The sequence below is a fragment of the Haliotis rufescens genome, unplaced genomic scaffold (genome assembly GCF_023055435.1).
Source record: "Haliotis rufescens isolate VD_foot unplaced genomic scaffold, xgHalRufe1.0.p SCAF_6, whole genome shotgun sequence".
NCBI lineage: Eukaryota > Metazoa > Mollusca > Gastropoda > Lepetellida > Haliotidae > Haliotis > Haliotis rufescens.
Window position 1 is genome coordinate 39,767,617 of NW_025964334.1, and position 17,450 is coordinate 39,785,066.

General features: G+C 42.4%; 1 protein-coding gene across 1 annotated transcript in view; it reads right to left on the minus strand.

The window, feature by feature from the left end:
* Positions 1–14,374, minus strand: part of LOC124123827 — a 28,095-nt gene extending 13,721 nt beyond the window's left edge. The window contains exons 1-9 of the mRNA XM_046487010.2: positions 14,218–14,374; positions 11,230–11,344; positions 8,705–8,832; positions 5,741–5,788; positions 4,864–4,920; positions 4,322–4,436; positions 1,464–1,588; positions 1,104–1,148; positions 676–793 (exon numbers count right to left, since the gene is read on the minus strand). Of these exons, the coding sequence (XP_046342966.1) occupies positions 676–793; positions 1,104–1,148; positions 1,464–1,588; positions 4,322–4,436; positions 4,864–4,920; positions 5,741–5,788; positions 8,705–8,832; positions 11,230–11,344; positions 14,218–14,263 (797 nt within the window). The 5' untranslated portion in view covers positions 14,264–14,374. The remainder of the gene's footprint in view (positions 1–675; positions 794–1,103; positions 1,149–1,463; positions 1,589–4,321; positions 4,437–4,863; positions 4,921–5,740; positions 5,789–8,704; positions 8,833–11,229; positions 11,345–14,217) is intronic.
* Between the last annotated feature and the right edge of the window lie 3,076 nt (positions 14,375–17,450).

The following is a 17,450-nucleotide window of genomic DNA, read 5'->3' on the forward strand; positions in this document are numbered from 1 at the left end:
CACAGACACGGAGAGAAGCTAGTAGGTGAACCACACAGACACGGAGAGAAGATAGTAGGTGGACCACACAGACACGGAGAGAAGCTAGTAGATGGACTACACAGACACGGAGAGAAGCTAGTAGATGAACCACACAGACACGGAGAGAAGCTAGTAGATGAACCACACAGACACGGAGAGAAGCTAGTAGATGGACCACACAGACACGGAGAGAAGCTAGTAGATGAACCACACAGACATGGAGAGAAGCTAGTAGATGGGCCACACAGACACGGAGAGAAGCTAGTAGATGAACCACACAGACACGGAGAGAAGCAAGTAGATGGACCACACAGACACGGAGAGAAGCTAGTAGATGGACCACACAGACACGGAGAGAAGCTAGTAGATGAACCACACAGACATGGAGAGAAGCTCGTAGATGGACCACACAGACATGGAGAGAAGCTCGTAGATTGAACACACAGACACCGAGATACTTGTAAACGGACCACACACAAACGGAGAGAAACCGTAAGGTCTTGTAAGAAGCGTTGGACAGAAATAGAAAGAATTAGAATTCAACAAATGTTCTAAAAACGTTTTAATGACAAAGGCGAGGAACTTAATTGTATTTCTTCAATGCCGCCGTCACAATAAAGAACAGTGAAAATCAGTTCTGGGAAATGTACTCACGGACACTGTGAGTCACTTCCGCGCCCATATCGCACCAGGTGAGCTGAAAATTCCAGGTAGCACTTGTAGGTTGGTGAGGCGGTGTCACACACGGTCCGGACAGATGCGGTGCCCTGATCTGGTGTACAACATCAGCATTAGGGAAAACGTGACGTCTAGCTAGCTGACTGATACAGCTATACTTACAATTACCAGAATGTAGGGATGTTTTGCATTTTTAAAGTGACAACCTGAGAAATGAATAGCTACAATGTAGACTCGCTGAATATTATTTAAGGGCCGCCCAACTGACTGCAAATAAAATGATTACCACACCAGAAGTGTATCTGATGACGTCATTGCACGGTTTGCGGCATACAGATATCTAATGGGCTTTTTTCAGAGAGTCGTGGTGCTGTTGATGACATACATGACGTAGTCTCACATACCTGTACACTTCACTTGTGATCTTGGAATCGCATCGTGACCAACAACTGTTAATAGCAACATGAATGTATATCAGAGTTAGATATAACAATGTTCATACAATAAGAGTTGTCAAAGATGGAAGGGATGTGTCGCTTTTATTGAGTATATAATATCCAGTAATATAATCATAAATCCTAGACAAACTCAAGCAATGTTGTAACAGGTAGGTAATGAAGGCCTTTGGCTATGTTATTTACAGCTAGTCAATGCAAACATCCGGCTATAGTTTTTGCAGTTAGCCAATGAATAACTCCTGCTATATTGTATACGGTTGCCACTGAATGCTTGCAGTTGTGTTGTTAACATTTAGCAATGAATACCCAGGAAACACGTATCCCTGTACTGAAGATCGTTGTAGATGATGTCGTTGATCAGGTTCGTGTCGTTGCTGCCGTTACAGGCACAAGCTGCGTTCTCGAGGCATAAAAGCGCCATGTCAATAACCCTGGAACAAATATAGGTGTCAATAACTCTGGACTATTCAAAACAGTGTGAGGTAGGTGTACTTTCACATAGACTATTCAAAACAGTGTGAGGTAGGTACCATTTCACTTAGACAACTCAAAACAGTGTGAGGTAGGTGCACCTTCACATAGACTATTCAAAACAGTGTGGGTTAGGTACACTTTCACATAGACTATTCAAAACAGTGCGAGATAGATGCACTTTCATATAGACAACTCAAAACAGTGTGAGGTAGGTGTACTTTCACATAGACTATTCAAAACAGCGTGGCTTAGGTGTACTTTGAGATAGACTATTCAAAACAGTGTGAGGTATGTGCACTTTCACATAGACAATTCAAAACAGTGTGAGATAGATGCACTTTCATATCGACTATTCAAAATATTATGAGATAGATGCACTTTCACATAGTCTATTCAAAACAGTGTGAATTAGATGCACTTTCATATAGACCATTCAAAACAGTGTGAGGTAGGTGCACCTTCACATAGACTATTCAAAACAGTGCGAGATAGATGCACTTTCATATAGACAACTCAAAACAGTGTGAGGTAGGTGTACTTTCACATAGACTATTCAAAACAGTGTGGCTTAGGTGTACTTTGAGATAGACTATTCAAAACAGTGTGAGGTATTTGCACTTTCACATAGACAATTCAAAACAGTGTGAGATAGATGCACTTTCATATCGACTATTCAAAATATTATGAGATAGATGCACTTTCACATAGTCTATTCAAAACAGTGTGAATTAGATGCACTTTCATATAGACCATTCAAAACAGTGTGAGGTAGGTGCACCTTCACATAGACTTTTCAAAACAGTGTGAGGTAGATGCACTTTCATATAGACTATTTAAAACAGTGTGAGGTAGGTGCACTTTCACACAGACTATTCAAAACAGTGTGAGATAGATGCACCTTCACATAGACTATTCACAACAGTGTGAGATTGATGCACTTGCATATAGACTATTCAAAACAGTTTGAGATAGATGCACCTTCACATAGACTATTCACAACAGTGTGAGATAGATGCACCTTCACATAGACTATTCACAACAGTGTGAGATAGATGCACCTTCACATAGACTATTTAAAACAGTTTGAGGTAGATGCACTTTCACATAGACTATTCAAAACAGTGTGGCTTAGGTGTACTTTGAGATAGACTATTCAAAACAGTGTGAGGTAGGTGCACTTTCACATAGACAATTTAAAACAGTGTGAGATAGATGCACTTTCATATCGACTATTCAAAATATTATGAGATAGATTCACTTTCACATAGACTATTCAAAACAGTGTGAATTAGATGCACTTTCATATAGACCATTCAAAACAGTGTGAGGTAGGTGCACCTTCACATATACTATTCACAACAGTGTGAGATTGATGCACTTGCATATAGACTATTCACAACAGTGTGAGGTAGATGCACCTTCACACAGACTATTCAAAACAGTGTGAGATAGATGCACCTTCACATAGACTATTTAAAACAGTGTGAGGTAGATGCACCTTCACATAGACTATTTAAAACAGTTTGAGGTAGATGCACTTTCACATAGACTATTCAAAACAGTGTGAGGTAGGTGCACTTTCACATAGACAATTTAAAACAGTGTGAGATAGATGCACTTTCATGTCGACTATTCAAAATATTATGCGATAGATTCACTTTCACATAGACTATTCAACACAGTGTGAATTAGATGCACTTTCATATAGACCATTCAAAACAGTGTGAGGTAGGTGCACCTTCACATAGACTATTCAAAACAGTGTGAGATTGATGCACTTGCATATAGACTATTCAAAACAGTGTGAGGTAGATGCACCTTCACACAGACTATTCAAAACAGTGTGAGATAGATGCACCTTCACATAGACTATTTAAAACAGTGTGAGGTAGATGCCACTACACACATACTATTCACAACAGTGTGAGATTGATGCACTTGCATATAGACTATTCCAAACAGTGTGAGGTAGGTGCACTTTCACATAGACAATTTAAAACAGTGTGAGATAGATGCACTTTCATATCGACTATTCAAAATATTATGAGATAGATTCACTTTCACATAGACTATTCAAAACAGTGTGAATTAGATGCACTTTCATATAGACCATTCAAAACAGTGTGAGGTAGGTGCACCTTCACATAGACTATTCACAACAGTGTGAGATTGATGCACTTGCATATAGACTATTCACAACAGTGTGAGGTAGATGCACCTTCACACAGACTATTCAAAACAGTGTGAGATAGATGCACCTTCACATAGACTATTTAAAACAGTGTGAGGTAGATGCCACTACACACATACTATTCCAAACAGTGTGAGGTAGGTGTACTTTCACATAGACTATTCAAAACAGTGTGAGGTAGGTGCACCTGCACATCGACTATTCAAAACAGTGTGTGATAGATTCACTTTCACATACACAATTGAAATCAGTGTTAGATAGGTGTACTTTTCACACAAACTATTCAAAATAGTGTCAATAGTGTAAAATAGATGCATTTTCACTTGACTGTTCAGCACATTGGAAGACAAGTGCAGTTTTACAGTGATTATGTCAGCCTTTTTGCATTGTGATAGTTGTGTACATCATACACACGCATACATGGAACACACTATCGGGGCATATACATTGTATGTATCCATGTGTGGTGTGCCCCACTTACAGCATACAACTTACGTACAAGCACAGCTGGGTGAGGTTCCTGTTGTGCAAGGCGAGCGCGGCATCGTTGTCGTAAACGGCGTAGCAGGTCTGGTAGCCGCTGCAATTCCTGTTGAGGGCGACCACATACTCGGCTGGCAACACAGACGATATCTTCACTGACAGGACGGGGAGTTTACGGACGCTTCAGATTATATCGCGTCAACATGGACGGTGGTGTTAAAGAAGGAAATCAACCAGATCTAGATCTGTCATACCATGACCATTAATACCTGATGTTCCAAAGGTCGAGGATAATAGAACAAACAAAAAGGCCCTGAGCTTCAATTGCAATCAACACTTAAATAACAGTATAAGTTACATCTCAATGGAATCTAAATAAGCTGAAGATCAATATCAATACGAATTAAGGGAAGGTCCATCACATGTTGTAATATAACTGTTTAAGACAATGTTTGTGAATAACATCTTGGGTTGATATTTTGCTGCACGATGAATGCCTGTGAGATTTCTGCTTCAGTACTGCTACAACTAACACCAGGATTGATGGCAAGCACTCACATACAGCCGTTGACAACACCAGAAGCTCGCCCTCGGTGGAAGACGATGACGTGTCACCTGCAAGACAATCACCACAATCTCAGGGCAACACGGTAAGGACTAACTATACGTAGAACAAGCGATCTCAGCGCTAAGACTACCGTAGTTCCTACACCGACTAACGTCCAGCCTTGTGTTGTAGCGCTAAGACCATCGTAGTTCCTACGCCGACTAACGTCCAGCCATGTGTCATAGCGCTAAGACCATCGTAGTTCCTACGCCGACTAACGTCTAGCGATGGGTCATAGCGCTAAGACTATCGTAATTCCTGCACCGACTAACGTCCAGCCATGTGTCATAGCGCTAAGACTATCGTAATTCCTACACCAATTAACGTCTAGCGATGTGTCGTAGCGCTAGGACTATCGTAATTCCTACACTGACTCTTACGTCCAGCGATGTGTCGTAGCGCTAAGATTATCGTAGTTCCTACACCGACTAACGTCTAGCGAAGGGTCGTAGCGCTAAGACTATCGTAGTTCCTACACTGACACTAACGTCTAGCGACGGGTCGTAGCGCTAAGACTATCGCAGTTCCTACACTGACTTCTAACGTCTTGCAATGGGTCGTAGCTCTAGGATTGCTTTCTGGAACGAGGCCCTTGTCCCCGAAATTTCTTGAAAAAAAATCATTACGCTTCATATTGTTCGGAAAAAAGAAATTGTCTGCCTTAAATTAATTTACATCCTTGCTATGTGTTTTTAGAGAGTTACATATTTGGAATAAAGTATCTGAAGCTGAAAGAATATCAGGTCTCAATACAAAGTCCCTGCAAATGTTACCAGTTATCCCTGGTATCATGTACTTATTGTTCTGTGTGCAGCATATTCTACCTACCCCACTTCGTACAAGGGATCCCTTTATTCAGCTCTAATGCACCGGTATCTGAAATGATAACACGCAAAATATAACGCATTGTATTATTCATCATAACACCGACTCGGCCATCACCTGCCATCCACCCACTGATGCTTCAACATAACCTATATACGTACCCTCTGATCAGCGGTGTTTGGTCATGGTAGACAACCACCCACTGATGCTTCAGCATAACCCATATACCCTCTGACCAGCGGTGTTTGGTCATGGTAGACAACCGCCCACTGATGCTTCAGCATAACCCATATACCCTCTGACCAGCGGTGTTTGGTCATGGTAGACAACCGCCCACTGATGCTTCAGCATAACCCATATACCCTCTGACCAGCGGTGTTTGGTCATGGAAGACAACCGCCCACTGATGCTTCTACATAACCTATATACCCTCTGACCAGCGGTGTTTGGTCATGGTAGACAACCGCCCACTGATGCTTCTACATAACCTATATACCCTCTGACCAGCGGTGTTTGGTCATGGTAGACAACCACCCACTGATGCTTCTACATAACCTATATACCTTCTGACCAGCGGTGTTTGGTCACGGTAGACAACCACCCACTGATGTTTCGACATAACCTATATACCCTCTGATCAGCGGTGTTTGGTCATGGTAGACAACCACCCACTGATGCTTCTACATAAACCATATACCCTCTGATCAGAGGTGTTTGGTCATGGTAGACAACCACCCACTGATGCTTATACATAACCTATATACCCTCTGACCAGCGGTGTTTGGTCATGGTAGAAAACCACCCACTGATGCTTCTACATAAACCATATACCCTCTGATCAGCGGTGTTTGGTCATGGTAGACAACCATCCACTGATGTTTCTACATAACCTATATACCCTCTGACCAGCGGTGTTTGGTCATGGTAGAAAACCACCCACTGATGTTTCTACATATACCATATACCCTCTGACCAGCGGTGTTTGGTCATGGTTGACGGAGATGGCACATCTGATCACTCTCCCTTCTCATTGGTTAGGTATCCTCGTGTCAACTGCATGCCACCTTCAGTATTGTAATTATGCATTTTAGCTATGATTGCTATGATGTGAAATGCCTACTGGGTGTGTTACCGACTCGTTACGGCGTTGGGCACAGGTGGAATATGTTTGCACAGAGCATTGCCTATGATGTCCAACCTCCAATGGCAAGAAACGATTGTAGAATAGGGACACTGTATTTAACAAACTATTTCTGTACCCTTGGGATTTGAAATATATGAACAGAATTCTACTGTGACTACCATGAGAATTCAAGAATCTAACAGCATGCTCCTGGTTTAAACATCTGCATTAAGAGATTAATAACAAAACATTTTCTCATTCGTTCAAATCATTACATCAGTCAATGTAGATAAGAAATGGTGATCGGTTCCTGGATTTTCAAGGTAATGAACTTGTGTGGCAATGCTTTTGGACAAGAGACCATGAAGGTCTCTCAGCGGCACCAGTTTGACACATGACACTTCTGTATCTAACTGTCACAGACTATGACGGTGACGCTAACTCAGTGTAGTACCTTGGTATTCAAAACTAGTAGATATAGTACCTGCATGCTGCTCCTTTTAGAAAACCTTTTGACAGGATTGCATTGATAATGCATTATGTGGTATTTTCTCGAATTTCTTAATGGCTTCATTGTTTAAAAATATGACAAGTACAAGACAAGTAACTTGTGTTGTGGAAGATGAACTTACATTTCATCACGGCTGTGATGCGATGATGGTCCTTACAAGCCCAACAGTAGCGTTATTTACATGCCTCACAGCGGTGTTACTTACATGCCTCACAGTGGTATTACTTACATGCCTCACAGTGGTGTTACTTACATGCCTCACAGTGGTGTTACTTACATGCCTCACAGTGGTGTTACTCACATGCCTCACAGTGGTGTTACTTACATGCCTCACAGTGGTGTTACTTACATGCCTCACAGTGGTGTTACTCACATGCCTCACAGTGGTGTTACTTCCATGCCTCACAGTGTCGTTACTAACATGCCTCACAGTGGTGTTACTAACATGCCTCACAGTGTCGTTACTAACATGCCTCACAGTGTCGTTACTAACATGCCTCACAGTGGTGTTACTTACATGCCTCATAGTGGTGTTATTTACATGCCTCATAGTGGTGTTATTTACATGCCTCACAGTGGTGTAACTTCCATGCCTCACAGTGTCGTTACTAACATGCCTCACAGTGGTATTACTTACATGCCTCACAGTGTCGTTACTTACATGCCTCACAGTAGCGTTATTTACATGCCTCACAGTGGTGTTACTTACATGCCTCACAGTGGCGTTACTTACATGCCTGACAGTGGCGTTACTTACATGCCTCACAGTAGCGTTATTTACATGCCTCACAGTGGTGTTACTTACATGCCTCACAGTGGCGTTACTTACATGCCTGACAGTGGCGTTACTTACATGCCTCACAGTGGTATTACTTACATGCCTCACAGTGATGTTACTTACATGCCTCACAGTGGTGTTACTTACATGCCTAACAGTGGTGTTATTTACATGCCTCACAGTGGAGTTATTTACATGCCTCACGGTAGTGTTATTTACATGTCTCACAGTGGTGTTATTTACATGCCTCACAGTGGCGTTATTTACATGCCTCACAGTGGTGTTATTTACATGCCTCACAGTAGCGTTATTTACATGCCTCATAGTGGTGTTACTTCCATGCCTGACAGTGGTATTACTTACATGCCTCACAGTGGTGTTACTTACATGCCTCACAGTGGCGTTACTTACATGCCTCACAGTGGTGTTACTTACATGCCATACAGTGGTGTTACTTACAGGCCTCACAGTAGCGTTATTTACATGCCTCACAGTGGTGTTACTTACATGCCTCACAGTGGTGTTACTTACATGCCTCACAGTGGCGTTACTTACATGCCTCGCAGTCCTTGTAGGAGTAGTACTCAGCGATACAGGTGAGGGCGCTAGCCACGTTGTAGCTCAGCGTCAGGTTACACTCACATGCCACATTCTCCACACACGAGATGTACGTCTTGATAGCGCTGAAACATCGTATGTACTTTAGACTGATCATGAAACCTTGCATGCCCAGTGCACTGACACACATTATATGTATTTTGTACAAAATCGTGTCAGGGCGAAAACTTGGGGAATTGAGTTTTATATATTAGTCGTCAGCTGTCCAGACATTTATTTTGAATAGATTAGTGATTTCAAGTATATAGTGTTTAGTAACAGTGCATTTTCATATACTCCTACTTTTAAGGCGCTTACAAACGTTAACGAGGTCTTCAAATTATTTTGTAAATAATGATTTAGCATGTTATTGGATAATGAATTATATGTCCATATATCTTGAAATACCAAAATATATCAACACAATCTGAAACACCGAAGCATAATCTATAATGTATTGAATTATTCACAAAAGGCTTATAGTGACCAGAAGACACACATTGTGCTGAAATGTTCACAATGTTCCAATATGTACCATTATCTAACCAATGAACATCGGCTTCTGTGTGCTTCAAGATAAGTGGGTTTCTAAGATTGACATCAAATGTAAATGGTTGTTGATATTTAAACTTTATCAATTATAAAAATACCTCTCAAGAAACCTATTCGTGCTAAAGGATGGAGCCTTTCACTCCTCATGCCTAGTGAGATAACAATCTAGCGTGACGACTGGCCGCATGTATCTCATGGTGACACGGTGACAGGCGGTTTTCCAGTACTAGGTGGTACGTCCATTTAAAACAAACTACTTGGCAATCATGAGCCGGGATCATTCGAGTGAAAGGGCCCGACGGTCGAACTTTTGACCCAGCTAGACGTTTACACGTCAATAGAGCGAAGGAATGCTAGGTTCCCTATGTGACTTGATATTAGTATTTCAGCACACCTGATCCATGTTACTTTCTGTACGTAAAGGAAGCCTTATTTGCTGTTGTACATGAAGTGTGAATTTGTAATAATTACATCTACCGATAATTACATAGTATAGATAGGACATATATCCAAAGGTGACTCTCATTTATTCTATTCTCAGTTATTTTTCATTGAAAGAAATGGCGTGATTAAAATATGTATGCTCCTCTTGTTATTTTTATTCCTTTTCTTGGTCAGTAAACCAACGAATCAGAAAAGCATGACCGTATTATGGGAGATTGTAAGAGGGATCCCCCATTACAGCCGGACTCCGCGCTCAGCAAGCAGGAAAGGCAGCGAACAAACCGAGTATTCCATTCGGTACCTTGAGCCATGATACATTTGGTCAACAGACTCCGTCCTACTGGCATATCTCACTGATCGATGCAACTAATCATGCTGTGATGTACAGCAATGCTTGGAATACGTCGAAGGATGTATGTAACATATAATTATGTATGTAACATATTACACTTATGCATGTAACATATCACAGGAATGCAGGTAACATGTATCACATTAATGGGTATGACATCTGACAAACATATTCCTGTAACATATCACGCTTAAGCATGTGACATATCACGCATGTAACATATGATAACACTGTAACACATGTAACGTCTAAGACCCTAAATATTATTATTATTATTATTATTATTATTATTATTATTATTATTATTTACATATCAAAATAGAAAATGCAGCAAAGAGGGTTTGGGTGATCCTGGCACAGTCAGGCTGGTTAGGCTCATCATCAGCTCAGGGCCCTTGCCCCCTCTACACGCAGCCCAGACAGCGAATTGGACTTCTCCCAGGAAGCGCTCCCTAGTCAAACCCACCCAAAACTTTCGGAGAATGTGAAGACTCTCCAACACTGCAGCCTTCTGCATTACCCAGATTGTCAGAAGGGCTGTATTCATGGTAGCAAACCCGGGTACTCTCCCAATGTCAGTCAACAGATTGGGAGGTACCAAACCTAAGGCAGCAAGAACAATAGGGAGTCGGACAACTTGGTACTTGGGATACAAGCGTGACATTTCGAAAGCGAGTTCCGCATATTTGCCATGTTTTTCCTCAATTTTGTCAATCACATTTGTATCAAAAGGGACAGAAAATTCAATAATATAAATGATTTCATTGGATAGATCAAAAAGGACAAGATCAGGTTTCCTGGCCTGGATAAGTCTGAGGCTGTAAATGGGCCTATTCCAAAGAATTGTTTACTTATCATTTTCCATGACACCCCCTACATATTCCGGGTCGTACAATGGGTAGACCTCTGCGTCAAAACCACAAGCATGGCGAAGACGGTAATAAAATGATCGAGCTACACCATCATGTCGTTTAAGTTATTATTATTATTATTGTTGTTGTTGTTGTTGTTGTTCTTATTGCAGCTTGACCTTTCATGGCTGACCTTTGCAAGAGCAATCTTGTACGACACCGTTTCACTACCTGTGTCTAAACTCGGTAGGCTATAATTACACATGCATACAAATCATACATACTTGCAGACTTGTGACAGTGTAACTGCCGCCTGTTCTTTCCTGGTGTAGGTTTGGAAACACTGGCTGGCGTAGTCATAGGCGGCACACTCCTCCAGGCTGATAGCGCCCACTCCGCCTGCAAGGCAACATTTAGTTACACTGACGTCATCGCAGATTCAGATACCATCTTTATGCATCTTTATCATGCTCATCACATATTTGGATGTGGCTCATGGCTAGACTTTGTAGAACAGTACCAATTATTCGCCTGTTATCACACAGCTCATGGTACATACGTAGTGAAGCGTGTACACAAACACAGACTACATCTACATACACAACACGTTGACCTACCAGAGGTAGATAGGAAGAGGAGTGTGTACACAAACACAGGCTGGCCCTAGACCTACTTATACAACACGTTATTCTACCACAGGTAGATAGGGAGAGTAGTGTGTACACAAACACGGGCTGGCCCTAGACCTACTTATACAACACGTTAATCTACCACAGGTAGATAGGGAGAGTAGTGTGTACACAAACACAGGCTGGCCCTAGACCTACTTATACAACACGTTAATCTACCACAGGTAGATAGGGAGAGTAGTGTGTACACAAACACAGGCTGGCCCTAGACCTACTTATACAACACGTTACTCTACCACAGGTAGATAGGGAGAGGAGTGTGTACACAAACACGGGCTGGCCCTAGACCTACTTATACAACACGTTAATCTACCACAGGTAGATAGGGAGAGGAGTGTGCACACAAACACAGGCTGGCCCTAGACCTACTTATACAACACGTTAATCTACCACAGGTAGATAGGGAGAGGAGTGTGCACACAAACACAGGCTGGCCCTAGACCTACTTATACAACACGTTAATCTACCACAGGTAGATAGGGAGAGGAGTGTGCACACAAACACAGGCTGACCCTACACCTACTTATACAACACGTTATTCTACCACAGGTAGATAGGGAGAGGAGTGTGCACACAAACACAGGCTTGCCCTAGACCTACATAGACATCACGTTAATCTACCACAGGTAGATAGGGAGAGGAGTGTGTACACAAACACAGGCTTGCCCTAGGCCTACATACACATCACGTTGACCTACCACGGGTATATAGGAAGTGGACTGTACACATAAATACAAACTGGAGCTAGAACTAGATACACAACACGTTGACCTACCCCAGGTAGATAGGGAGAGGAGATTGCACAAACACAGACTGAATCTAGACCTACGTACACAACACGTTCATCTATCTAAGGTGGATGCGGGTGAGTGTACACTAGAACTACATCCCTACATACACAACACGTTCATCTATCTAAGGTGGATGTGGATGAGTGTACACTAGACCTACATCCCTACATACACAACACGTTCATCTATCTAAGGTGGATGTGGGTGAGTGTACACTAGAACTACATCCCTACATAAACGACACGTTCATCTACCTAAGGTGGATGCGGGTGAGTGTACACTAGACCTACATCCCTACATAAACGACACGTTCATCTATCTAAGGTGGATGCGGGTGAGTGTACACTAGACCTACATCCCTACATACACGACACGTTCATCTATCTAAGGTGGATGCGGGTGAGTGTACACTAGACCTACATCCCTACATACACAACACGTTCATCTATCTAAGGTGGATGCGGGTGAGTGTACACTAGACCTACATCCCTACATAAACAACACGTTCATCTATCTAAGGTGGATGCGGGTGAGTGTACACTAGACCTACATCCCTACATACACAACACGTTCATCTATCTGTACACACAAACACAGACTGGTAGTAGGTTAATTTGAAATAAACTGGCTGCTGGAATATCCCTTACTAATATAAACTGCTTGTTGACTGTGAACTCGAGAACATCACGTCGGAATACATTAAGTCACTGAAGGGTTGCATAATTTGTGACCCTGTCCCCTTCACTTCTGGAGAAGCTCAGATAGACCAAGTTCTAATGTGCACCAGCACGTCTATGGTAGCTAGCTCACCATATCGTCATTCACTGCGGGATCACCGAGATGCGTCATGAGTGGGTAAGTTAAAATTGTAACAAAATGTGATACTTGGAATATCCAGAAACAAGTAACATCGAGTACAACTATAGAAATGTATCGTCAGTTGTTTTACGGATAAGCAATACTCGCTAAGTGACTGGGTCTTCCAACAACAAATAACTGTTAATGTTAGCCTTAAAACCATAATCTTTCTATTTGTATATTTATAGGTCAGTCTGTCATTATATTTCTATCCTAAACTGTAAAGACCTGGCGTGGCTATACACATTCTATGTGTAGCCGGGGAGTTGATCACCATCACCACGATCCTCGCAGTAGAAGAAGATATATTTTATTTAACCAATAATTTACGCATTTGGCTGACTAAAATCAAAACCACCAACCACCGACTCCCAATTGAAACTGGTAGTTGGTATAACCTCAATAGGGAAGACAGGCTTTGCTCTCTCTGTAAAATTAAAATTGGTGATGAATTTCATTTTACACTAGAATGCCATGAATTGTAAATATCCAAATACTGAAATATGTGTTTCACTTATGACTTGTTCTTATAAACCTCTTCTCTTACGACTAGCCCAGTATGTAAAATGTGGACCGCGTATGCTCCCCTAACAATTGTCTCATTTCTTTGTATATGTGTCGCTCTTGTCAACTCCTTTATGTCACCACGGTGATTCATGAGAAATAAACATCTTGTTCTTCTTCGTGTACAGCAGAAGTACAACACATGGTTCAGTCAGATAAAATTTCACTGACACATCAGCAATAACTGATTAACTTTCAATACATCATAATACTATAGTATAGGATTATAGGATTATTATTGACCGTCACGACAACTGACCACGCCCCTACCACACCTCAACCCATCACCTTCAGAAACGTAATTACTTGATGAACAAACTATTAACTTCAGTAGGATTCATCCATGCGTTGGATATACATTGGTACTTACACGCCAGGATAACTAGAAGACTAATACAGGCAAGCGGATTCAGCATCGTTGCGAACTAATCCAAGCAGCACTCCACAGCAAGAAAAGACAACTGTCAGACACCAGTGACTCGTCGGTGTCTCTGCGTACCCCGTTGTAGGTCCCAAGGATTGCTGATACCAGGTCAACCCCGGCACTGTACCTGCAGATACGTGGTGTTCTGCTCGAATACCCGACGCTCAGTCGGGTTTGGTTACGGTTGAGAACATCTCCGACAGAGCCTGGGCGACATGACAATATAAAACATATGTTCATTTAGAGTGGGAGAACAACCATTTAATGTTCGAGGGGTGTGGGTATGTGGGGATAATTTATTTTTTTTAAAACAGCTCCTTTTACCGCTTTTAGGATTCCCTATTTCATATCGCCACAGGTACTAGCTAATGAGTTTAGGGAAGCTAAAGCCGTAGAACGTGTCTATTTAGGGTTCATGAAACGTATTTTACATGTCAAATATCCACAACGTCTATGTTTGTATAGGGAGAATTGTGGGTACACCCATTGGTAGTAACTAGACTTGTGGGAATTTTAAACTATTGGTTGAAAATATTAAATAGTCGCACAGACAGATATATAATGTAATTTACAAAGCACAAATGACTATGTCTGCTTAATCAGAAAGAGTCGGCAAAAGAAACTTTGCACCAGATTAAAGTGACTGTAATTAAAAAAATAAAAAGAACAAAAACGTTTGAGGTGAAGTATATTTTATAAACCAACAATTCCAGAAGGTATTGAACAACTCAAACTTAAATATTAAATATTGTACACCAGACAAACAAAATCATCGGAAGATGAAAATTCAATTGTCCAGATTGTCACTGCAATTAATTAAAACACGGAAAGTGGTAACAAACACAAAATGTGTCACTTTGATAACGAATGTGGCCATCCCTTGCCTCCATACATGCAAAGACTGCACCGGACGGAAAACTTCAAACGTCAGATGAGGTCACGTGGCAAGCGGTTCCATTTATCTTGTAGAGCTTGTATCAACCCTTGCCTGTTGGTCGGTTGGTCGGACTCCATTGGGGTGGGTTGGGTTGATCGGACTCAAATGGGGGTGGGGTGGGGGGGGGGGGGGGGGGGGGGGTGGTGGGGGGTGGTGTTGGGGGGGGGGGGGGGGGGGGGGTGGTGATAAGTCAGGAGAACATGCCGGCCACGAAAAGATGTTGACGTTGTTGTTGGCAAGAAAGTCCACTACGATACAAGCTGTGTTGGGCCTGGCTTTGTCGTGTTGTTTCAAAACACCCCGGGGTTGTTGCTGGAGGTAGGGCAGCACTATAGCGTTGCGCAATGAGGTGTCCATTGATGACGACGAGTGGCGTTGCAAGGTCTTCACAAATTCCATCCCACACCATAACGCCACCCCCACGTTAGGAACGACTTCTTGAACGCAGCAAGCAACTGCCCGTTCACCTCTGCGACGGGAAACACGGTGTCTTCCATCAACTCTAAACAAACAGAACCTGCTTTCGTCCGTAAAGATGACGCTTTGCCAATCCCGATGCTGCCACCGTCGCACTGTATTAGCCCATCGTATTTGTCTGCGTCAACATCTGTCCCCTGAAACGTCTATGGGCCCTGGTACCTGCTGGTCAGTGTCGTCTGGTCACTGTGTGTGCTCACCCGCCGACCCAAAGCATTCACTTCCGATGATGTCACTGTGAGGAAGCAGTTGCGAAGGTCTTCCTGTGGCGTAGTGACCCGTGGTCTCCCTGTCCGGGGCCTGTCCGATGTCCTTCCAGTCTGTCTGAAACGCTGCAACAAGTTTCCAACGCCACACAGGAAGAGCCAACGGTTCTTGCAACGTGTAGGTGGCCCCCATCTGGACCATCCCAATAGCTCGCTACGTTGTTCTGATGTTAGCCTTGGCATTCCAAGTGTGTTTTGTTTACAATGTGAATGATTGACATTGCTACTGTGCAGATTTTATGGCCCTGTGGCACGTGCATTTCTACCAGCAATGACATCTCGTGATTTTAATTTTTTCGCATTTTCTCAAAAAACACGTGCGCATTGCCAATAAAAATTACAGGTACAACAACGATGCGTTTGGGCTATGTGTTTGTGCTTATTGGGGTTTGAACCAGTACAACTAATATAAAATCACATTATTTTCTAATGTGCAAAGTTTGTTTGCAGTTCAGTATATCTGTCTGTGCGATTATTCAATATTTTCAACCAATATTTTAAGATTCTCACAAGTCTAGTTACTACCAATCGGTGTACCCACAATTCTCCCTATACAAACAGACGTTTAACAAGTCAATTAGTCTCATGAACTCTAAATAGACACTCTCTGCGGCCTCAGCTACTCTAAACTCATTAACTAGTACCTGTGGCTCTATGAAACTGGGAATCCTGCAAGCGGTAGAAAGAGCTGTTTATAAAAAAAACATACCCACATACCCACACCCCTCGAACATTAAATGGTTGTTCTCTAAGCCTAAATGAATATATTTACATTGTCATGTCGCCCAAACCACCACTCGGAAGAGCTCTCAAGAAATCCAGCTTCATGGCACCTACTACTTCGAAGACCTCTCTAGAAGTCCATCTTCATGGCACCTACCACTAGGACGACCTTTAGAAGTCCAGTTTCATGGCACCTACCACGAGGACGCCCTCTAGAAGTCCAGTTTCATGGCACCTACCACTAGGACGCCCTCTCTAGAAGTCCAGCTTCATGGCACCTACCACGAGGACGCCCTCTCTAGAAGTCCAGCTTCATGGCACCCAAAACTGGGACGCCCTCGAGAAGTCCAGTTTCATGGCACCTACCACTAGGACGCCCTCTCAAGAAAGTCCAGCTTCATGGCACCTACCACGAGGACGCACTCTCTAGAAGTCCAGCTTCAAGGCACCTATCACTAGGATGCGTGTTTAACCTGGATTCTTTTAGGATTTCCTCCCACATTAAGCTCACTGACTATCTCAGCCATAGCCCGCCATAGAAATACACTTCCAAGGAGCCACTCAAAGATGATGGTAAATCAACACAAAACCCAGCTTCATATCAAGATATGTATTAAACCTTATGAAAATATGACAATACATAACAAGTGACATGCTAGACGAAGACAATATGCAGCAACGGATTATTGACATGGCGTCAATAAAAAGTGAAATATGTAGAAAACGAGTATAAGTTAATGTGACACTTTGCTGATTCGAGACGTGGCGACCATAAA